A 25,335-nucleotide genomic window follows, 5' to 3' on the forward strand; every position below is an offset into this window, starting at 1 on the left:
AGGTAATCAAATCCCATTTGGATTTTCACAATGGCCAAGACATTATTCTTTGCAACAAAATCCACCTGGCAAATCCCACAGGCTTACACTATGTTTACCCAAATACAGCATCCCCTGCTGGCCAGCTTGAGATGTTACACTTAACTGAAGACCACCCTCATAGACATAAGCAGGTTACTTACTACTACATGTCTAACCTCTTTCTTAAGGAAGAAGCAAATGGTTATTTCTGAAATTCTAAAATTACAAATACTTTGTGCCAGATAGTTTCAGTGTTGCACATCAATTCTGGATTTTACTAGAATGGGCTATCCACAACTTCCTTTTCTCATCTGTAATCAGTCAGGGCTTAGGCTACTGATAAATGGCTGCCAAGAATGATTGACTATACTCCAAAGCCCCAAATATATATTTTTTATTTTCTATATCTCAATTTTTCCTACAACAGGTAGGCTCAACAGTTGGCAGCAAATGAAGGATAGACCAGTTAAAATCAAAGATACCATTTAGCATAATTATGTCTGGTATCTTAGTAGGAACATAACATACTTCTGATACAAAAGCTATCAGAAAGAGAATCTACAAAGTGTAGGCCAAACCTTTGGCAGAATTATTTTTTTAATTAAGTAAAAATCAACACTAGTGATGTTTTTGATGGCTTTTTCCACCTGAAGCAGGAGGTCTTCGTGTTTCAAGAGGAATTAACAGTCTGTATTGAATCCTGGATCTTTTCCCTCTTTTTGAAGGAGACAGAAATGGTGGAGGACAGAATTAATCTTACCCTCTAAAACCTAAAGCTTTTAGCAAATGGAATATTCAATGAATTATGGTAGAACCAATATAAACTCCTGTTTTCTACCCATAGACAGCATCTCATTTTAGAAACAAACAGGGCTTAGGAGAATTGCTTGAAAAGATGAAGTAGGCTGGGCTTAGATGTTTTCAAACTACTAAAGATGAGTTGGGTTAACAACTTTTCCCCCCACACACAGACTAAGAGGAAAAACAATAAGAACATTAGTTACTGCTTAAAAATGCAGAATGTAACTGCAGGGACCATACTAAGGTAGGAAGTCTGTTAGAAGTATTAGAGAGGGAAATGAAACTGCAGCGCCTGGTAGCATAAGCCATTGTTCCCACATTAAACTAAGGGAAATGTATCTACTTTGGAAGAGTCTCATTTCCTGGTTTGTTTGGATTCAAAACTCAAAAGGATATGACTAGAAATCATAAGGTTTCCATAAATCCCAAGCAAATGGAAGTCTGCTAACAGTAATACTTGGGATGCCTTTTTAGAAGATACTACTAGGTTGCTACCTTTAAAAATAAAGTGCATTAGTATTATAAACTGAGAAGACATAAGGAAGAAAATCTTTATGTACAAAATCTGGAAAATATCATCATCAAAATCAGTCTGCAAAAAAGTCCCAGAACTATAAGCAAATATTTTCTAATGTTTCCGATTCTGAAACTTTCCTTTCAATAATAGCATAGAAGCATTAATGTATATGGGTCTTCCTTTAGTTTGTGGTTATATAAACAGCTTGCTAATAATTGATATTAAAATTCAATTATACAAATATTTTCTGAATGCCCAATAGGTACTATAAAGTACTGAAATGGGATCAAATTAAATACATTCTATTTATTTTGTGTTGTTAAATTGCTATATTCTACTTGGAAAATATTAATAGGATGGGATGAGAAGAAAAGAGAAAAAAAAAATCTGCTTCCGCTGAAATTTTTTCCTAAAGTTAGCTAAATGCTGAATCACATAAAAACTGACCATAACTTTTTACCAAATGTTTGTTAGAAATAAATCATTTCTAAAGACTTGATAACCACCCAGGCAGGCATCATCTGAGTTGTTCTGATGCTTCAAGAGAGACAGAACAGCTGTGCAAAAGACACTAATCATACATTCCAGGAGCCTTAAAAAAAAACCAAAAAAAAAAACACCACACATTTTCAAAAAGAAACAATGCTCACAATTACTAATTCTTTAAAAGCTTACTTGTTACAGTGATGTTTCAAATGTTTCTTATAGCTATCCTCCTGAAACAAGGCATCTGGGTTGCAGCTTGCCAGCCAATCAGCATCTTGCAGCACTGGCTGTGCACTCTGGGTTTTCACTTTCTTTCCCTTCCTTCCCCTTGGCACTGGTGCTGATAAGCCTATAATAATAATAAAAGCTTTTCACCATCCAAATTGCAGTGTCAGAGTCAGATATTTATACTTAAGAGACAGGAAAATATAGGGTTTATGTTACATCTTTTTAATAGCAGTATGTCACAAAGGTCTCAGCCAGCTCTTTGCCACCAATGAACCCCAAATAGTGCAATGACACCAACATACCAGAATGATTAACCAAGGCCCGGGTCTGGCCATCAGCTGTTGGAGTGATCAGATCCCAAATGAAGCTTTTGATATTTTCATCCCCTTTGTAATGATGGAGACAGTAGACAAGGATGGTACGGCAGATGGTTTCCACATCTTGTTCAGTTAGTTGACGTTTGTAACGTCCATGAGAAAGGATGTCAGTCCACCGACCCCAACTGTAGGGAAAATATTCAGTGTGTGAGGCTTTCATTTTAATCTTCATAAATCAGTTATGCTGTGAAATTTTTGATTAGTACTAATGATATTTTATCTAAGGTCAAGTCAGGAAAACTCAGCACTCAAAAATTGAGTATTTATTTTACAGAGTAGGTAATAAGTTTACTGCTTGTAAATGCAGCAATTGAACTACCCTAAAAATAATCAAGTACACATGTCTAACATGAGCCTTCCAAATCAGATGCAGCAGAGTGGGTTGTCCCAAAATACTAATAGAATCCAGGGATTTGGGAATATATTGTATACCTTTCTCCCTTCAAATAAATATCTTTATGATTTGATGCCATATACTTCTTTTAAACTAGAGGAATAGTTCAAGGTTAAGAGTGATCACCCTGAACAGAACAGTGCAGTAAGGTGAGTGCTATATTAGTATGTCCTCTCAATATATTTCAAAGGGATGTTCTGAAAATTAATGAAAAAAAAAACTGTAAAGTGCATTGAGTTTCTTTATGAAAAAGGAGCAATAATCAAATAATAAAAGCATCCAATAGTGCCATTCATTCAAAAGAAAAATTAAAATTACCAACTCTTGAATATGAATGCTAGGGAAAAGGGGAAACATGATACTTGTATCTTTTCCAGTACTGACTGGATCTTCAATCATTCTCTTCAGCTTACTAGTCAAAGCAGGGGAATTAGAATACTCCTTGCTCCCCACTATTTTTTTAGGTTCTCCCTGTACCTCGATCATTTTAAGGTTCATTCTATTAGTATATGCCACCCAATTAAAATTCTGGCAGCTGTTGTCCCAAATCCCCAAATCATTCCTTCCTTCTTCAACAGGTTCAGTACATGGTTCACAATTATTCTCCCTTCCCCAACTCTTGCCCTCATATTAATAGACAGACAGATAGACACACAGATGCACCCACATACATAGTCCTTCAAATTTCCTAACCAAGTTCCTCAACCTACTCATTTCCCCTGAGCTCCCACCTCAGTCACACACAAAGACAGACATACCCTTGATCTTGCTATATCATTCACAAATGTATTACCTCCATGTTCAAGAATTCTAAAATCTCCTCATCTAACCACAATAATACTGGTTCCTCACTTCTCTTGTTTTTCCTCATAAAATCCTATTTTTCATCCACAGTTACCCATCAATTCTCTCTCAGACCATCTCCATTGCACTCTCCCCTTATTTTCTCTTCTTTAAGCCAACCTGATCTTTAGGGGACTAATTCAACTGGGTACTGTCCTGGTCTCTTTAATCCTTAATTACCTTATCACATCACTGATTATGCCCTGACAAGTCTCATCCTTGGAAACACTTCTACCATTTAGCACCTTTGCTCCTATGAAGAATGAAAGTGGAGAAAATTACGCAACTGTTCTAACTGGAACCACTAAAAACTAATTTTAAATAACTTCACTGCTAGATAATACTAATATATATTCCTTATCAACTCACTATCCCTTTGTCCAGAGTAACTTTTCATCTCTCCTCAAACCTTCCATGGCTCCCTCATAGCCATACCAAACTTCTCTGCTGAGATTTTTGCTTCCTATTTTACAGAAAATATTGAAGCCATTCACTGTGAGGCAATTTATTCTTCTCCTTTCTTCCTCATTATCTATCATTTTGAAGCCTTCTACTATCTTCTCCTTTACCCCAAGTCATAAGATGAAGTAGCCTTATGTGTTACAAAAGCTAACCCCTCCAGTCATCAAGTAATCCCTTTCTATCACATATTGTCCCTTAGATTGTCCCCTCAGTTATTTTCACTCTATCACTTATTTTTAATCTCTCTCTACTTGCTGACTTGTTCTAACTGCCATGGAATGTTTTGCTATCTCCCCCATCCTGAAAAAATCTTCACTTGATTCTTCCATCCCCATTTCTTCTACTCTTTGTAGTCTTGAAAAGGCCATGCACAATGAATAGGCGTCTCCAACTTTCACTCTTTTCTCATTCTCCTCTTATTTCCTTTCAATCTGACTTCTGATTTTTTCATTCTACCAACACTACCTATGATTTCATAGTTGCCAAATTCAGTGAGCTTTTTCTCAATCCTTATTTTCCTTGACTTTCCTGCAGCTTCTGACACTGATGATCTCCCTCTCTTAAGTTTTTGGTTCTTTGCTGATTCCTGTCCTCTTTATCTGACCATTCCTAAAGTTCCTTTGAATATTCCTTATTTAGATCATGCCAATTTACCATAGGTATTCCTCAGGCCTCTATCCTAGGCCCTATTCTAGTCTCCCTCTATTTTATTTCACTTGGTGATCTCATCAACTTTCAAGGATTTAATTATCAGCTCTATGATGCAGCCTCTTTGCAGCTTTCAAATACTGCATCATGTCACCTTTCAGATATCTCAAACTGGATGCTCATTACTTGTCTCAAACTCAATATAACCAAAATAGAACTTATTATCCCTCCCTACCTTCCTTCTTTCTATCCTATCTTTCTAATTACTGATGAGGGAGACACCATCTTCCTAGTCTCAGATTCGCTCAAGACTTTATTATCTCTCACTATATTCCCCAACCCAGCCCCCTATATCCAAGATTTTGCTAAGACCTGTTGATTTCATTTTTGTTACATTTCTCAAAATATGTGCCTTTCTCTCCAACTTGTCATCATTCTAGTACAGGCCCTCATCAACTCACAGTTAAGTCTACTGCAACAGCCTATTGGTAGATCCACCTACATCTTCTCCCCCAACTCTAATCTTCCTTCCATCCATCACCAAAGTGATTTTTTTTAGAATACAGATCCAACTAAGTCACTACTCTACTCAAAAAATTCCCAGTAGTTCCTTATTGCCTACAAGATTAAATACAAAATGCTTTCTTTGGCATTCAAAGCCTGTCATAACTTAGTTCCCCGCCTAACTTTGTATTATCTTCTACCTTACTCCCAAGTCACATCCTTTGACTTGGTGGCTTGGCCTCTTGCCATTCCATCCACAAGATACTCCATCTCTCTCATTTCTGCTCTCCCTCCTCAATACCACAGACTTACTTTCCTGGCTTCCCATAAGTCCCAACTAAATTCCTATATTTTACAGAAAGTCTTTCCCAAACCTTTTTAATTCTAATGTCTTTCTTCTCTTAATTATTCTTGCTATGTCCTGTATATAGCTTCTTTTGTACATATTTGTTTGTATTTTGTCCCTTCCTTTAGACAGTAAACTCCCTGGGTTTGTTTGCATTGTTGGAGGATTGTCTGTTTGCATCCCCAGAATTTAGCACTTAGAGACTTAACTAGAGAAGAGAGAGATAGCAAAGGGATTAGACAAAGGTAGTCTCAAGAATCAGGCTTGCTTTGCATAGATCTGCATAGTAGATAATAATAGATAATCAGAAATTCAAAATGTTTAATACAGTTGTTTTGGGACAAGTTAAGGTTGTGTTAGAATAATGGAGAAAAAGTGAAAATAGCAACATAAAGGACTCATTGGAACTTTAGCAAAATACAATTTCAAACTTTAAAAGTACCCTCAAAAATCACCATCCTAGGATTTTATGTTCCTAGAATTACACATCTAAGAGCTGGAAAGCAGATCATAAGTTCAACCACTTATTTTGAGAAACTGAAGCCCAGGGACATGAAAGGCAAACTCAAGGTTGTATCATAATAATACAAGTTTACATATTTACATTTTAGTTATTCAATTATAATGGATTTTTAACAAATAATTCATTGCTTGAAATCTCAGTGCAAGTCTATGTGAAAGAAATGATGTGTGGCTGATATCCATCCTTTCTATAGTGAGTTAGCAAGAAAAAAAAATGCTTTGAAAAGTATAAGCTACAAAAGAAAATGTTACATATACTAGCCTCCCAAGTGATCTGAGAGTTTAGGTGGCTAGGATCTGAAAATGAGGAGAAAATGAAGAGTAACTGTTACTTGTTAACAAGACAAAACCAAAACCAAAACAAATACAGGATCTAAAAAAAAAAAAAGTCAAATACTTCTAATACAAAATATCTCAATTTCCCCCTTTTATTCAATGAACACCACCTGGTTCCTGGCTTAGGGTAGCTGTTAAGAGAGGAAAAGATAATATACACCTGTTACACAGGATGTCCTGTAAATCATAGCAATGAAATTCAATTTATAGGGGCCATCAACTAAAAAACTGAAAGAGAAGCCATATGCAAAAGCTTTTAAAAAAACAAACTATGATTCATCTAATATCCAGTAATCTTCTAAAGAATTTTATCCTACCCTCCAACACATTATCTCTAAGCTAGTGTTTAGGTGACTTAGAAGAGATTTCAAGGGAACTTGTTTTTATTGTCTTTTATACATCTTTTGCAATAAATAATACATATTATTATTATTATAACAAAAACACAATTGCAATCTTTAACACAATGCATTAATAGATGCATTAGAATTAATAGAATTAATAACTTATTACATAGTTAACAAAAGCATTATCATAATTAAATATCATTAGTAGTATTATTACAAGCAAAAGATTTAGGAAACAAATAATATATAGAAAGAAAGAATTAGCTTCCAGGGACCAGTGAGATTCTTGCTATATTTTTTCTTGGTAGGGATTTGATTATTTGACTAGATCTGATTAGAAATGGTTTCTTTCCATTGCTGAGGATTTTAACACTGGACAAGCAGACTTTCCCCTCATTATGAATGATTCCATTACTATTAATCATCACCACAGACAATCCCTGGAAATAGGCAGAATACTCTCATTTTATATATTTCATTAATAATGACAATCTAAAAGTTAGTGTTTTAGAGATGCTGAGTACTTTATGCATATTTTCTTATATGAACCTCACTCAGAAACTGATAACATGAAGATCATCCCCACAGTATAAAGGCTAAGCCTTAAAAAAATGTACTTATGACCACAAAATTAGTAAGTAAAAGAGTCTGTGTCATTCTAACTTTTAAGTTGAGTCCTCATGACTCAATGCTGCCTTTCAAGTTTTGTGACCTTGATCACTTGATCATATTATACATCTCAAAATCTAGTAACTTAGTCAACCCAAAACCATAAAATAAAGAAAAGCTTAAATTATATCTCAAGTCAGTTTGCTTACCCATAAACTAGAAGATTCTTTTCAACTCTAAAGCATTCACTCCTTGCATAACCCTGTGACTTGTCCTGAGGTCTCCGGGGCTTTGTGCTAGGCTTTTCTTCTGAATCACTTTCCAAATCTGAAAATTCCATCAGCTCATCTTCTTTCACAGCGCTATAAAGTCTAGTTTGCTTCCTCACTCTTGGAGTGTCAATAACCAGATTGTTCTGAAACAAAAACCAGAAAGAAATGTGAAACTTGTGAAAAAAAAAAAAAAACAGTTCTACAAATGAGATAAATATTTGAATGGGACTTTTACTCACTCGTCCATTTAAAGCATCAATATCTAATTCAGCTTTTTTAGCCCACTTCTGCCAAAAATTTGGATCATCCAAGGATATGTCTGTTCTATTTCCAGATGCAACAAAACTAGCCTGAAGGTTAAAGATACATGTATCAATAAATATGTAATTGTTTAAAAATTGCGCTCTCTCGTGCGCTCGCTCTCTCTCTCTCTCTCTCTCTCTCTCTCACACACACACACACACACACACACATTCTTCCTGAATTCAATCATTCATTCAACAATTAGGTAACAGCTATTGAACAAAGTCTTGATTTAACATTATAACAGCAAGTTATCAAAAAAAAAGCAGTGGTTTTTTTTCCCCTTTATTCTGCTGCTGCCTAACATAATCAGATCTCATTGTAACAGATTAATTCACACCTTAGCAAATGTAGAGCCCTTCCCTTCAGACTCAATAGTAATGGTGTGTGTCCGCCTCAGAAGGATCTGATCAATATCTTCTTCACAGAATTTAGACCCTTCATCCTCTTCATCCATAAGTGCACCATAAGCACCTTTGCGTAGAAGATCTTCTATTTCTTTCTTGGAAAGCTGCTGCACCTAAAACCAAGGAATAGAATGCATTGACACTGCATTTCACAAAGACAGAAAATATATAAATTCAGGTAAAATAAAGCATGATACCAATAAATACTTAATTCTTCTGAGAATAAAATTATCTTGCCTCTATAATTAGTATAAACTTCATAATAATCAAGGAATCAGTACAGAGTTTAGAGACATTTTTTTTACCCCATTTGTAGCATTTTCTCTTCCACTCATGGACTGTAAAACAGCTTTATCCAGGCCAAGTTTCAAGCTTGCCTTGTCAAACATTTCTCTTTCATAAGAGTTTCTTGTGATTAATCTGTAGATTTTTACAGATTTGCTTTGTCCTATTCTGTGACATCTAGCCTGGGCCTGGAAGATAGAGAAATTAGTGTGGGATGGTAGAGAAGAAGAATATTCAATTGCAATATAACTAATCTAATGAGTTTAGCTATGGGTTAGAATATTAATAACACATTAAGATATAATTATTTTATAATGTTTAATATACTTAACAAAGTAACATAAACTGGCTTTTTTGGTATAAAGCATATAGCATTACCAGAATTAGATTACAAAATTTTAAGTAATTAATCTCGTACTTATCTGCTTTAAATATTTATTTTATTCATATTTATTCAGAATATATATGTATAGCCATGCACATGTGTACACATACACACTACATACACAGTTGATGTGCATACCCTTTGATCCAGCAGTGTTACTACTGGGATTATATCCCAAAGAGATTATAAAGAAGGGAAAGGGACCTGTATGTGCACGAATGTTTGTGGCAGCCCTTTTTGTAGTGGCTAAAAACTGGAAACTGAATGGATGTCCATCAGTTGGAGAATGGCTGAATAAATTGTGGTATATGAATATTATGGAATATTACTGTTCTGTAAGAAATGACCAACAGGATAATTTCAGAAAGGCCTGGAGAGACTTACACGAACTGATGCTGAGTGAAATGAGCAGGACCAGGAGATCATTATATACTTCAACAACAATACTATATGATCCAGTTCTGATGGACCAGGCCATCCTCAGCAACGAGATCAACCAAATCATTTCCAATGGAGCAGTAATGAACTGAACCAGCTATGCCCAGAAAAAGAACTCTGGGAGATGACTAAAAACCATTACATTGAATTCCCAATCCCTATATTTATGCACACCTGCATTTTTGATTTCCTTCACAAGCTAATTGTACAATATTTCAGAGTCTGATTCTTTTTGTACAGCAAAATAACGTTTTGGTCATGTATACTTATTGTGTATCTAATTTATATTTTAATATATTTAACATCTACTGGTCATCCTGCCATCTAGGGGAGGGGGTGGGGGGGTAAGAGGTGAAAAATTGGAACAAGAGGTTTGGCAATTGTTAATGCTGTAAAGTTACCCATGCATATATCCTGTAAATAAATGGTTATTAAATAAATAAAAAAAAAAATACATACACAGTTGATCTTCCCTGTTAGAATATAAACTACTTACAAATAGGAATTGTTTTATACATTACCTGGCATATAGCAAGTCTTTAATACATGCTTATTAATTGATCTTTTTTTTAAAACTAATGAGCACAATAGTTAAATGTTATTAAAAAAAAAAAAAAACTAAGCAAAATTTGTCTCCTGGGTTTACCTGAAGATCATTTTGGGGATTCCAGTCTGAATCAAAGATGATGCAGGTATCAGCAGCAGTCAGATTAATGCCCAAACCTCCTGCTCTTGTACACAGGAGGAAAACGAACCTATCAGAATCAGGCCTAGAAAACCTGTCAATAGCTGCCTGACGAAGGTTGCCTCTTACTCGGCCATCAATTCTTTCATATGGGTACCTGAAATAGATTAATGTTACAAAAAGGTCTGGCAGGTCATTTTGTGTTTCTTTAAAATCCTCATTCTCTTTAATTCAATACAAATTAGATATTCATGCTATTCAGCATGATGGACATGTTTATTTACTAGCAGAATAATAATATGTAGATTCATAATATGTTTGGGCTAAATTCATAATATGTTTGAACCATAAAAGATCTTAAAGATGATTTAGTCAGACTCTTTCTTTGAAACCAGTATTTGTTCAGGGTAAAAAGGGGGTTATCTTTTTCTCTTTGTTTAAAAAACAGACATCTCTCCTGTCTATTATCTTCCTGAAAACATTTTTTTTCCCTTTCAGTATAATATTTGGGTCATAGAAATAACTCATACAAAATGCCTCCCCCCCCCATTATCTAAATCAATTCAAATGCAATTTGTATTCTTGGTAAGAAATGTTTCTCTCACCTTCCCCATCCCACTCCTCCTCTCCTTAAAAAAAAAGATGAAATTGATGAACTAAAGGATAGCTCAGTAAGATCTACAAAGGTACCACATTGAAATCATTATGTAAAATACAATTAAAGAGGAATGCCATATAATTCTGTAACTATATATATATATTTCTCATCTTCTACCTCTTACCCTAATATCAGTTAGATCACTGAAAACTTTAGAGGTTCAATTTTTACTTCATTTACCATAAGTATCACTTATATTGTCAAAAAGTTAATATATCTGTAAGTTGATTTTTATTTCATTTTTATTCTTATCATACTGTTGCCCTTACCGTCTTTGAATGAGGTAGTCTTCCAGTATGTCCAAGCAGCGCACCATCTGGGAAAAGATAAGCACCCTGTGGCCACCAGCCTTCAGTTTTGGCAGCAGCTTGTCAATCAGCACTAGCTTGCCAGCAGCCTGGATCATTGCCTGGAGCTGAAAATCTGGAGAGTCTGCATTGTGTGTTTCTTTAAACTCTTCCAAAATTTTCTCTTCAGCACCTGCAGAGATTGGACAGCATTACGTGAATACTGTAAAAGGTTTTTATTACTAAAAACAATGAACTTGCTTTCAAGACCTGATGTAGGCTATAGGAACGGTGTAAGCTCACTCATATTTATGAAGAATATACAAACTGATACATAGCTAAGCCTATGCAAAAACATAAATGCACAGAAGGGATCAAAGTTTTAAGTATAACACATTTGAAGGAAAAAGACATTTTTTCCAATAAACAAGTGTTTGCTGTCTGTAATAACTGAATTTCAACAACAGACTGTCAAGCCAGAAGTGGCAGAAACAAGCCAATGGGCCAGATACCTACTGAAATTTTGGAAGCTAAATTGTTAAAGAAATGAAGAAATGTTTACTAGCGGAACACAAACACAAACAACCAAAATATGTTCTAGGATTAAGAAAATGACATTTTAAAAACTGGAGTACAGTATGGCAATTTTAGTCTATCAACACATTAATATAGCCATTGCCCAAAATCAATACAAAGCAAGGCTCGTATTTCTAGGTTATTTAATGATTTTTAATTTTTTAAAATGCTTCCATTCATTTTGTTTTTGATATTTTTTCCCTGGTAGTTAGCCAAGGGAAAAAAATGTTACCTATAATTATCCAAAAATCTTTCATTTACATTGCAGTAAATATTTCATATAAGAATTTCTAAGCTTGAATTCTTCTTCTTTCTCCCTTTCCCCCCCAAAGAAAAACCACTTTTTGATACTTGTTTTGAGGTATTACAAATATAGGAGAATGAAATTATTTTCTTTCTCCAAAACAGACAGACTTTTTGTTGTTGATGGATAATTTAGACAGTAGCAAACAAAGCTTTCTATATTACTAAGGAGTTTCAACTTAAAAATATAAAGCCTTAGTCTGGTTTCTAATCATGTCTGTGAATTAAATATGGCATGGCTTTTAATTCAAGCTATGTTCTGGACAGAACAAAAATGTGATTGAAATAAAATTGTTTATGAACTAGATTTCTGTCTAAGACAAAGGGGTTATAAATATAAAACCATCACCTAATGGAATTTTTCCTCCCTAGTCCCAAGAACTAACTTGTCAATCAACAAGCAATCATTTAGTAGCAACTATAGGCATGATATGTGCTAAGCAAAAGTTTATTAACTTCTTCCTCCTATTATTAGTCCCCTCCCCCCCCCCAAGTATTTAAATTAATTGTGTGCGGAGTAGGGTGGAGGAAGTAAGCATATGTCCAGGTTTTTTTAAATTAGATAAAGTTTGGAAAGAACTGCCTTTAAAAATTGATGACATAACTACAAATGTATATCTATTGAAAGGCTACTAATAGAAATCAACTTACACTATGGTCATGTATACAATTATGAAATGTTAACTAGGGGTGTATGTGTGTGTGTGTGTGTACGTGTGTACATATACAGATTTTTTTTCTTTTTACTGAGAACCAGTTAAAGGCATGTAATTTCTTCATCAAGTACTAAAACTTTATAGAAAACACTAACTTTTTTTCTCCTGAAGAACATTTAAAAATTAACACACAGGGTGTTTCAAAGATCTTAGTGTGGTTTTAAGCTTTAATAGTTTAAATTATAATAAATTGGTAAAGCAAAAAAAAAAAAAAAAAAAAAAAAAAAAAGACAAGGGGTGGTCTATGGCAAGGGAATAAGGGAACAGTATTTCCAAAAAGGATTCCCTGCCACTACTCAACAACTCATATATTGATAGCATTTGGGTCTACAAAGTGTTTTTCTCATAAAATCTTGTCATTAAGATAGTGTATTATTATTTTTATCTTATAGATGACAAAACTGAAAATTCACTAATTTTTCCATAATCTTATAACTACCAATAGTTATTTTTTTAAACCCAGGCCTCTACACTTTAAATCAAACTAATTCCCATTAAAATAAGTCATAATTATTAACCTTATATAGTACTTATCCCAGCAACTGGACTAAGCACTTCACAATTATAATTTACATTGATCTTAACAAGACTGGGAGGCAGGTGTCATTACACCCATTTTACAAATGAAAATACTGAGGCAAACAGAGTTTAAGTGACTTGCCCAGGATCACACAAACAAAATATCTGAGGCTGGATTTAAACTCAGGTCTTTATGATTCCAGGCCTTAGGCTCACTATTTACCTCTAAGAAGATAGATAGGTGTGAGAGGTCCTTGGAAAGCAAAACTTTTTTGATTGTCAAAAGACTAACCCTTTAATATTTGGGAAGTGCTTCTGTGACATTTTGATTAATAATAAAATGTCCTGGATTCAAAATATTTTCTCATTCACATTAAATATTTTATCATCAGAGCACACTGTCAGAGTCCATACTGAATTTAAGTTTTCTGACTCCAAGTCCAGGGCTTCCCGTTTCTGCCATACCAAAAAAAAAAGGTATTTGAATATATAAACTAAATATTCTGGATATTTTTATTCATTAACAATGATACATAGTTATTTTGACAAAACAAACCTTGATTAAAAAAAAAAATAGTGAAAATGCTATTATACAAAGGCAGAATTTTTAGACTGAACAGAAGCCTAAAATATTGTGTTAAACAGATTAGTTTTTATGTTCTTCTTTATGTTTATTCAAACTAGAAAACAAAGAACATCCCTGATTTTTAAATTTTCCAAATATTGTTCAAATTAGAATTAATTAATAATTAGAATTAAGTGGTAAATGAACTATTTTAAAAGTTAGTTATTACACTTGCTAGTAAGACCTATTTTGTAAATCTTAAAGGCATACCATATATTCATGTGTACACAGGTAAATAAATACATACAACACAAATTAGGCACATGGAATACTATTTAATATATGGAACATTTACTTGTATTCCTGAATCTTTAAGTTTTAAGATGGCTTTAATTTAAATTAAACTGGAATTCTGTATATAAACTTTTATTTGAAGTAAGTAAATGATCATATAAGGGGGTTAGGACTAGACTGTAAGATTGGATTTTTTTGATCATGAAGAAGGCCTAATACAGATATTTAACCAGCATATTGAAGCCATCAAGAGAGATGATTTGCTCTTACAAATCAACAGGAAAGCTAGCAAAATTTCTCTTTATAAAGTATACCAATTTTCACCATTTCCCTTTATAATTTTACTTTCTCTTTTTAGTGGAGACAGAAAACAGATGGCAACTACCCACAGAGGGGAAGAAAGGGAGATAAAAATTCTTCAATTAATCCTGATCATTTACAGACCTTATCTAATTTTCTAATATTAAATATAAGTACAGTTCACTGAAGTTAGTAAAGGTTGAACCAAGACTAAATATAAAGATTTATTTATTTAACCCTATTGCCTGCTTGATTTTTTTTTTAAATGATGTATATATTGGATTTATTTAGATGGTAGACCATCACTGCTAAATCTTTTTCTACTGTACTACTTATTTAACATGTACATTTAAAAAATAAATTTTAAAGTGTACATCTTTAAAAACAAATGTACATTAAATTTCACTTTCCCTTATTAAATGACGTATATTAGAGTCATTTAGAATTTTAATCTTATCTTCTAAGGTTACAGACTTCCTTTTGGGTTCCATATCTAACAGTGCACTAACTTAGTATGCTTTCTTGTCCATTCTCCAGGACTGCTGAACTAAATATTTATTAAATGCCTACTATGTGGAAGACACTACACTATGAGCTAAGAATACAAAGATAGAAACACTACAAACCTGAATCATAGGGAATTTATAATCTAATGTTAGAGGATGGGGGAGACATACATATAAGAAGAGTGAGAGTGAGAGAGATCAAGAACTACTTTTAGCAGAGATCAGGGCTTCTGAGGAAGAAGTGCCCCCAGGGCAGGGTCTTATGGGAAGGGAGGGGGATAATGATAGGAATTGAGCCTAAACAGGATGGTGGACAGCATAAACAAGGCAGAAGAACTTTTGAAAAACAAGGAAAGGAGCACAGTAAGAGATAAGATAAGGTTAGAAAGGGTGGAGCCAAGTTTTAAATGACCTTGAATACTGGAACCAGATTTATTTAAGTAATAAAGTTCTGGCTAAAAAGTACCTGGAAAAATAAATACTTATAGAGAACAACTCTTCTGGCCAGGTACATGCCTTTATAGCTGCATTCTTCAGACCAGGGTTTTCCTGTAGGAGTTATTACAAGGAGCTCTTGAATCTCTATATGCAACAGGTTTTGTCATTTTGATACTTATTTGGCCTTAACAAAATATGCAGCATGATTCTGTTTAAGTAAATATTCTATAAACTGAATAAATATATTTAGCATATTGCTGATTTTCAAATATACATAAGTGCATTTGTATCTGCTAGTATGTATTTTCTTAATCAACAATTTAATAATATGATTATAATGTAGATAGTCAGAAATGTCTTCATGCTAAAAAGTGAGCCTTTATATGCTTAAAAAAAATTTGGGAGCCACTGCTTTCGACCACAATTTTCTAGTATACAGATATAAACATTTGAGGACTTGGTTGTAATGAAAGACAAAGTAACCTCCCTATCCATGGTAGAGCAAATCAGTGATTGCCAAAGAGAATACTATGGCAGTGATTAGCTATTGCATTTACTTAATAAGCTATACAACACAAAAGTAACGTCAACTCGTCAATCATCATTTACTAAACACCTACTATGTATCAGGAACAGGGCTCAAGATCAGAAATGGAGAGAAAAAACATCCTTGTTATCATAGAGTGCACAGTTTAATAAGGACTACGACATGCTAACTAGATACATTTAGGATATTTTTGGAGTAAACTCAGAAAGAAGGCATTAAATTAAGGATTGGGAAAGACATTTTGAAGAAGGGATTTTAGCTAAAAACTTCAAGGAAATTAGGAAAGTTAGAATAAATGAAAAAAGAAAGAATTCTAGGCATGGGAAATAGTGAAAATTCAGGAAATCCAGAGAGAGAGTGATGTGTGTGAAGGACAGCATCGTGTCCAGTAACTGAATCAGAGGATATAGAGAACAGTAAGCTATAAGAAGTCAGAAAAGGAAGGAAAGGGACAGTGTCACAAAACATCAAGAAGAGGATGTGGAATGGGGAGGGGAAGAGAAGAAGAGGGTGATGAAGATTGAGATCAATTGTCATCAATGGTAATTAGTATTACCATTAGATGTGGCAATTAAAAGATCATTAAAGACTTTTGAATACAATAAATACAATAATGGACTTGGGGATACATTAAAGCTAACAAAGAGTAATAAAGATTGGAAGAGAGGAAATTGAGACAGATAGAACTGGCAGGGGAAAAGGTGATGTTTCCATCTGTGGCTAACTTAAGTCAACAAGACAGCCAGAAGAGAGAAAAACTGCAGTCCTGCCACACTCTAATCTGGTCAAACCACATTTCAAGTAATATGTAGTTTTAGGTTCTACATTTTAGGCAGAATATTGACAAGTTGGAGAATATATAAAGAAGAGTGACCATGATGTTGATGCGACACTGTCATGAAATAAGAAAATGGAGATGGAGAAAATGAAAGAGAAGCTATGATGGGATTGTGTAATATTATTACAACCATGAAAAACTGCAAAATTTTTACCATATATTGGTGAAAACATGCATACATTCTGCATATAATTCTTTATAAAAATATTAATTCTCATAACATATATTTCCTACCGGTAACCATGACACAAACCATAAAAATCAGGAGAAAGGAAAGGCAACATTAGATGGGAAAGGGAATAGTACTATCAGAAGAATTGATTCTTTTATTGAGGTAAAAGAGGGAAAGGGAAAATCCTCCATGCCATCTCCAATCTTCCTTTCAGCTCAGTGGTTGAACTGTTCCCTGATGAGAAGCACATGCCTTGATGGGAGGAAGCAGGGAAGGTGGGATGCTGGCTGGAGGGAGGGTAGGGGTGGCAACAATCTCATTTACTCACAAATTTAGTTTCTTTTTCATTTTCCCAATTCTTTTATCACACATGTAAGAAGTGATTTTAGCACTTTTTGGAGCAAATTCATGAACCCTTTTATGAAAACTTTCCTACTTTTTGCAGATTCAACGGATTTTTGATTTATTAACACCAAATGCCAAGTCAACAGTGACTACTGACATTCCAGTATAACTCATTTATAATTTTAACTCATTTATAAGTTTAATAATTCACAATCTGGTTCCAGATTTGTGATCCATCTTTTCATGATGTTCTTGACAGAACAGAAGTTAGGGAGAGGATCAGCAATTTGGTGGAATTATAAAATGAGTTCAGTTTGAACGAACTGAGTTTGTAATGCCTACAGGACATCCAGTGCAAAGTATCTCATAGAACACTAGCAATATGGGATTAGAACTCAGGAAAGAGAAACTAAAGATGAATCTGGGAATTATGTGTGTAATAATCATCTATGTAATCATCCATGAAAGCTGAAGAACACACCAAGTAGGAAGAGTTCTGAGGTTGGATCATTGGGGAATATCCACAATAGAGTGCGCCTTCTACATGAGATTTTTTCTGTTCACCCCAACAGCTAGTTTTATTTCTTCCTCCTCCACTCCCCCTCAATCTCATATTTCATTATCTCTCATTACTAGACTGAAAACTTCTCAAGGACAGGGACTATTTCCCATTTGACTTAGAATGCTCAATACCTAGCACAATGTCTGGCACATACAGAGTGCTTAATAAATGCTTGTCAATAAACTGATCGATGAAGATCCAGGAAAGGACATTGGCTAGACAAGTAGGAGGAAAAACAGAATCAGAAAAGTCTCACAAAAGCTCAGAAAGTATCCAGAAAAAGTGGTCAATTATGTTAAATGGTGAAGAAAGGTCAAGGAAAAAAAGATTACTGGACTTAGCTATTAAGAGATACTGGTATCTCTAGAGAGAGTAGTTTCAATTGAATGACGAGGATAAAAATCAGACTGTAACACAGCTGCAATGGATATAAACAGCTTTTTCTCGACCTTATATTTTCTAGTATATTTTTTATTTTTATTTTTTTTAAATTTTATTATTTTAGCTTCTTATTTACAAAACATATGCATGGGTAATTTTCAGCATTAACCCTTGCAAAACCCATTCCAACTTTTCCCCTCTTTCCCCCCACCCCTTCCCCTAGATGGCAGGTGGTCCAATATATGTTAAAATTTTCTATTTTAAATGAGAAATATAAAGGACAATTTCAGAATGATAGCAGGGTCAAGTAAAAGTTTTTTAAGGAAAAGGGAAAGCTGTGTTTACTTAAAAGTAGCAGGGAGGAAATCAGTAGATATAGAAATTGAATGCTAAAAAAAAAAAAAAAAAAAGAGGATGATTGCAACAATAAGCTGCCAAAAGAGACAGAAGGGTATGGGATAAAGAATATATGTAAAGTGTATAGGACTGCTTGCCATCTGGGGGAGGGGGTGGAGAGAGGGAGGGGAAAATTCAGAACAGAAGTGAGTGCAAGGGATAATGTTATAAAAAAATTACCCAGGCATGGGTTCTGTCAATAAAAAGTTATAATTATTAAAGAAAAAAAAAAGAAGGGCTGCATTATTATCAGAGATTGAAATAAAGGAGTAAAAACTGAGGGATCATCCCTAAGGGCTTCAAGATATAAAAAAAGGAAGAGGGCTAGTATGTGCCATACACAGAAATTATGCCAAAACATGTTGACAATTTCCTCTAATTTTTTCACTGATTTTCCTTCTCTACAATCTATGTGAGTCCAAGAATGCATTTTATCTTTTATTCAGACTACTGCAGTTTGATCTGGATCTCTACCTGGATCCATGCTAATTCTGTTCCTTACTGGTTAACCTACATTTATATTCTTGCCTAATCTACTCTGCATCCTACCATCCACGATGAAACTTCTTAAAGGATAACTCATAAGTTTAATAAATACAGACTTAAAAGAAAAAAGTTGACAAAACAGTTTTCTCAAAAATCTTCAATAAATTTCCATTGCCAAATGGATATAGTCCAAATTCTTGTGCCTGCCATTTGAGGAATTTCATTTTGGGGTTCTAATCTTTTCTGACCTGTCTTCCAATGTTTCTAAACAGAGAGCCAAGCTATTTGCTAGCTCCCAAAGACTTGCCATGCTTTCTCCACTCCATGTCTTAATCTAAATAGTCTTCCCCACCCTTTCTGATTTCCTGAGCTCAATCTACATTTTAAAATCTCAAGTCTCAATTCAAATGCTACTTCCTAAATTCATTTGTGTCTCTCTTATACTATTTAACTTGTGGCACTTGACATTACCATTTAGTATAATCATTTGAATATAGTATTGAGGAAAACAGGATAGTACAGGCAAAAGATGCTAGATTTGAAGTCAGTCTCCTGGCTCTTCTATTTATTGCCAATATGAAACTGGAGAAGTCCCTTAATTTCTCTAAGCCTCAATTTCTTCAGCTTTAACATAAGAGAATTGGGTTAGGTAACTTCTAAAAAGTCTTTTGCAGCTCTAAATCCATAATCCTATTACTCCCTAGATAGAAGGCTCCCTGAGGGCAAGGGCTGTATCCTTTTTGTCTTTTATCTCTCATACACTACACATATAATGGCAGCTAGGTGGTGCAGTGGATAGAGCACTGGGCCTAGTGAAAAAACCTCCTCTAGGTAAATTTAAATCTATGTAATCCTGGGCAAGTCACTTAATACTGTTTACCTCTGTTTTCCCAACTATAAAATGAGTTAGGGAAGGAAATGGCAAACTACTCCATTTTCTTTGCCAAGAAAACTCCAAATATGTTCATAAAGAGTCAGACAAAATTGAAAAAAATCTGAATTCATTGCACATAGTAATCAGTCAAAATGGTACCTGAAAAAATTTTATATAACATAATCACCCTATAGCTAAACCATGTGAGTGAAGAAAATTACCATTGAGTCATTAATAGTTGGCATAAAATAGTTTCACATCAGTCCCTCTTACCAACAGAAAATCCTCAAGTATAAATTGCAAACACAAAGTGCTTAAAGACAGACAGCTGTTCATTCTCTCCAATGCTTTCTTCTTTTCAATGTTTTCCCCAATTCTCCTGATTTAATCAGGGCAAACATCCCCCTTTAACATTTTGAGCCCCCTATTACTTTCAAGAAGGAGGAACTACTAATCTTTTGAACTAAAAGGCTATGCTACAGTCTCAGTTGTATTTGCAGCAATCATAAGCAGCTAGCTATGGGAAGGGGTGGACTTGGGCCAGTCATTCAGAGGTAATCTAAAATCACCCATGTACTATATACAATGCAAAGACTATTCAGTAGGTATATGTACTTTGGCCCAAAATCAAATAAACTTAAAATAAATTGACTTACCATTAATAAGGTATGGATGATTGCAGCATTTTCTCAATTCCATCATAGTGTTTAAAAGGTTAGGGACATTAGCCTGACCACCCCCTTTGGAGAGAAATGTGAAGTTCTTCTCCAGGATGGCACGATAGTATTTCTTTTGAATGTTTGTTAATTCAACTTCAATAATAGTTTCTTCTTTGGGGGCCAAATTTTTTTCCACATCCTCCTTGAGGCGTCTCAACATCATTGGCTTCAGAATAGCTTGAAGCTTTTGCACCTAAAAAAAAAAAAAAAAAAAAAAAAAACCAACATAAGATTTAATCCCCCCATTAAAACTACTAATTCCAAGACAAAATACTAAGGAGCACACAATGTGTCTACTAATAATATGAAGGTGATTTTTCTTCTTTCCCTACTCTTTCAAATTATTCTGTTGAGGGAATAGTTTCTATTAACCCCTTTATAGTTGAAACCCAAGAAGACTGAATGGTTCAATTCATCACATCAAAAAGATTTCATCACTTGAGAATTCTTCTATTCTGTATATATCTTGTTCACTTGCATATTGTCTCCTCTATTTGAATGAAAGTTCTTTGAAGGGAGGGACCATACTTTAACCTTTCTTTGTATCCCCAGAATTTAGGAAAATGGCTTGTTGACCCTATATGGTTCCTGTTAAGTTCTGAATTTCATTTTCCATCAGTATATCTTCTCAGTCTTTAATCCATGGAAAACTATTGCTCCTCCTTCTCCCCTCCACCAGGTATCCTTTGATAATCACCTGCTTTCTACTGGCTTCTCAACTTCTTTTTGTGTGTTGTCTTCTTCCATTAGATTGTAAGCTACTTAAGGAAAAAGACATTTTTTCTTATTTATATCCCCAGTGCTTAGTTTGCTCTTAGCTCACTGGAATATAGTAGGTACTTAAACAAATGTTTACTTAATTAAACTGAAATTGAATCCTAAGACATATTAAAAACATAAGAAAAAATAATCCAACATCAATCAAGGCCTTCTGTTTGCCTTTAGCCATGGTGATATTAGGAACTAAGGCTGAAGATCACACAAAGGGGCACTGGGCACCTACAATGAGAAGAATGACACAAGTCATATCTCTCCTCTGCTGCTTAATCATTGCTAAGGTACCTAGGAGGAGAGGGGTGGAGAAAGGAGAACTCATATGACCTCTAAAGTCCTACCTTCTTTCCTTCCATTTGATTGATGATGAAAAAGTATTTTGTATGCTTAGATGTATATAATTTAACCATTACCCCAAAACCTTGGTACCCAAAGACAAAAAGTCAAATGGCACCAGGAAAAAACTAAAGATCAATATGTTTCACCTCAAACAGGACTTGAACTTTTAGTAAAGCTTACACAGTAATTTTGCAAATGGTGGGTAGTCTAATAAATTTTAAAGAATGCAAGAAATCAGATTTTAAAATCCTAACTACTAGGAATATCTGTAATACTTGAGACAAGCATAAAAGTTTCACAAGTTCATGTATTTTTATTCAGCCCCCTTCCCTCTACACAATAATTTGTTATATTGGTTCCTTTGCAAAATCTTCAGTTCTGTCTTAGATTATATAATGAATAGGCAGATCTACAATATGAACTGAAAAGCAGGAGTGAAGGATGGGGAGAGGGGGTTGGGGATGAGGAAAGGAGACCAAAGCAATAGAAGATGAGGCAGAAAATGTTAACAGAGTTAGCAAGATTCTAGTCCAGGAATAGACACCTCACATTATAAAGAAATACATTTTATATGCCATGCATACTCAATAAATAGTGAGGTCTAGTATGAGAGTATTTAGCATAGGAGTAAATAGTTCTTAAAAATTTCAATAACCCTTGAAAACATCACTGAATAGGAAAGAAAGCAGATCCACCAATTAATGCAAACTCAGGGAGTTCAGGAGCGAAGAAACCTCCTCCCACCTCCACTCCAAGGTATTTAATCCAAAAAAATGAAAAACTGCTTAAGAGCTTTTAGGGAAGTTAGTCATTCTATTAGAGTATATTCAAATACAGAAAAAGATATCTATAGTTAGCAGTAATTTTAATAACAAGTGTTAGAATATAACAAAGGGCCCTAAGAGTGTCTGGTAAACTGAGGTTAAGGCAGCTGTCTATTTCCTTATGGTCAGCCAGATGTGAAATATCACCAAGTTCTTTACCTTGCAGAAAATTGTCAGTCTGCCACTTCCTCATCCTGGGACTGGATGAGCTAGAAATGTTATTGATAAACCCTATTCATGTGTGGATGCAGTTGGTAGCACAGGAAAAAGCTAGGAGATAGGCTATCAAGGAGATAACTTTCCACACTTCAGGATATCACTGAATAATAGCAAAGTACATAAAATAATATTTATGATGATGACTTTATCAATTAATATAAGAATGACATGTGGGAATGTGAATTTTTTCCATTTCAAATGGAGAAAATTATTGATATAACTAATATTCCTGACATAGACCTTTCTAATTATTTTTTAAATTGTTGGTATCTTTTATTTTTACATCATTGCTCATGAATATAAACCCACACAATAAGCTGTCCATGGAAAAAAGATTAAAAAAGAACAGCAGAGGAAAAAAGAAGTTCAGGTAAACTAATCAAACATAAACTGAATAGAACAAACTCAGAGTGCCCTATCTCTGCCCTGCCCTCTCCTTTGCCACCCACAAAGGGATTGAAGTCCAGCATATACTTTTATTCATCCATTTACCTATTCATTTATTTTATTTATTTATTTGAGAGTTATTCCCCCCCAATTTTTTTTCATTTTTAGTCCCAAATTCTCCATCCACATACCCCTTCCAAATCCAGTAAGAATGCAAACAATACAAAACCCATTACACAAGTGAAGTCAGAACATAACCTTTCTTTCTTTTAAAATCATTATCTATTTTTATCATTCATTAAAAAAAAAATTTAAGTTTCAAATTCTCTTTCTCTTCTTTTTTCCATCCCCTGAAAAGGCAAACAATATTACATTAATTATACATGTGAAATCATAAAACAAATTTCCATACATATAGTGATAAATACCTGCTCTTCTGTTTTCAGATCACCAAATTCTTGCATGAAAGTGGTTTCTGAAGGAAAGCGAGTTGGTTCTAAGAAATGAAGCAAGCTAAAGAGCTCTTCTACTGTATTCTGTAATGGAGTACCAGTCAGCAGCACCTTGTGTTCCTATTAGAAAGCAAAAGAGATAGCTGACCAAAGTGACCATAATTTTATTTAAGATCAGATCCTCTCTAGAGCTAAATTTCTCTACCTAACTCTTTACAGTCAGTCAGTCAGTCAGTCAATATCTGAGAACCTACTATGAATGGAGAAAAGTGTTATTGGGGGGTGGGGGTGGGGGCAATAAATGGGAAGAGGAGACCCAGAAAAACATAATCCTTACCTTCAATAAGAATACAGACTGGAAACAAGTACACATGAGCCTCTCCAAAATTTCTTATATTTCAAATACATGACTTAATGAGAATTAATGAGAATGGCATTTAGATCTAAAAAGGCTCAGTGCTCTCTCCCTGTCAAATTTCTTGCTAACATCCCTAGCTTCAGACAATGTTTGTCTTTCTGCTCAACACAAAGAGTTGTCATTTCTCCATCTCCTTCCTGCATGACTCACGGAGACAAAAGGTGTTCTACATGTGAAGATTTGTGCTTGAAAATTTACTAACTGGCAAAGAGATCTACTTATCCTAAATTCTCTGGCCTCCATGTATTAGATGAGCACAAACTAATAACTTTATGTTTGGGGGAAATTATACTTTTATTAAAACTATTGTTCCTTTCTCCCAGTAATTTCTTAGGTTATCTAGCATGAGAATTCCTTTTTAACATCAAAAAATTTGTACTGTTAGTAATCATCCATTGAGAAAATACATGAAGGAAAAAAAGGGGGAATAAAGAAAATACATGAGGATAAAAAGATAAATTTTATAAAATATAAGGGAATTTGTAATTTATCAATCATCTCTACATACATTTGGGGAAAAAAAAAGAGATACTGATTTGGTATCTGGACAGTGTTTTTCCTTATCAAGTAAAAAGTTATGCATTATTGGAGCTAAATAATAATCAAACAATGCTTGATGTTCATGCAGATCCTCAATTTGAAACACCTATGGCTTACAGCTGGGATTTTTTTAAAGCTTATTTTGCAGATGTCCCATACCATGCTATTATCACTCATTCCCTGACTCATCTTGAATGAAAAAATGGTATTACAATTATTAGAACTGTTATAACACAGATATGACCATACTCAAGAGCCTCATTAGTCTTAACTTTATTTCACCATTTCATACTCAGTGTTCCTCTTAGACACTGCTAATAAAAATTGGTTCACAAGGATCATTTTGCATCCTGAAACCTAACAATGTTTGGATACTAAGTAACTGTAGAAGCCTAATAAATACAGACTAAAATGGAATATATACCAAGGGGCATGTTAGCTTTACTAAGAATCCGCTTTCTTCCTTATCTCTTAATGAATCCATCAGATAATAGGGTACCAGAATTATAGACTGATTATGTGCTTATGCCTGTTTTCTTTATTGTGCAAGGCTCCCATGACTAAAAATATGGTATTTTCTCATTTTCAGATTTTACGAATCAATTGCTTGTGTTATGAATTTGCAAATAAATCCCAATTCTTTTTACAGGATTTTGAATGTAAAATGTATAAGGGCAAAATCAC

General features: G+C 34.2%; 1 protein-coding gene across 6 annotated transcripts in view; it reads right to left on the reverse strand.

The window, feature by feature from the left end:
* CHD7 (chromodomain helicase DNA binding protein 7) overlaps positions 1-25,335 on the reverse strand; it is a 227,968-nt gene that overhangs the window by 19,053 nt on the left and 183,580 nt on the right. For all 6 annotated transcript variants that reach the window (XM_031946368.1, XM_031946366.1, XM_031946369.1 and 3 more), the window contains 10 exons: positions 23,670-23,813; positions 20,636-20,891; positions 11,144-11,354; positions 10,178-10,373; positions 8,729-8,896; positions 8,357-8,536; positions 7,953-8,063; positions 7,651-7,856; positions 2,356-2,555; positions 2,015-2,174 (listed from right to left, as the gene is read on the reverse strand). In XM_031946368.1, coding sequence (XP_031802228.1) covers positions 2,015-2,174; positions 2,356-2,555; positions 7,651-7,856; positions 7,953-8,063; positions 8,357-8,536; positions 8,729-8,896; positions 10,178-10,373; positions 11,144-11,354; positions 20,636-20,891; positions 23,670-23,813 — 1,832 coding nt within the window. The remainder of the gene's footprint in view (positions 1-2,014; positions 2,175-2,355; positions 2,556-7,650; positions 7,857-7,952; positions 8,064-8,356; positions 8,537-8,728; positions 8,897-10,177; positions 10,374-11,143; positions 11,355-20,635; positions 20,892-23,669; positions 23,814-25,335) is intronic.

Source organism: Sarcophilus harrisii, chromosome 1 (assembly GCF_902635505.1).
Source record: "Sarcophilus harrisii chromosome 1, mSarHar1.11, whole genome shotgun sequence".
Classification (NCBI taxonomy): domain Eukaryota; kingdom Metazoa; phylum Chordata; class Mammalia; order Dasyuromorphia; family Dasyuridae; genus Sarcophilus; species Sarcophilus harrisii.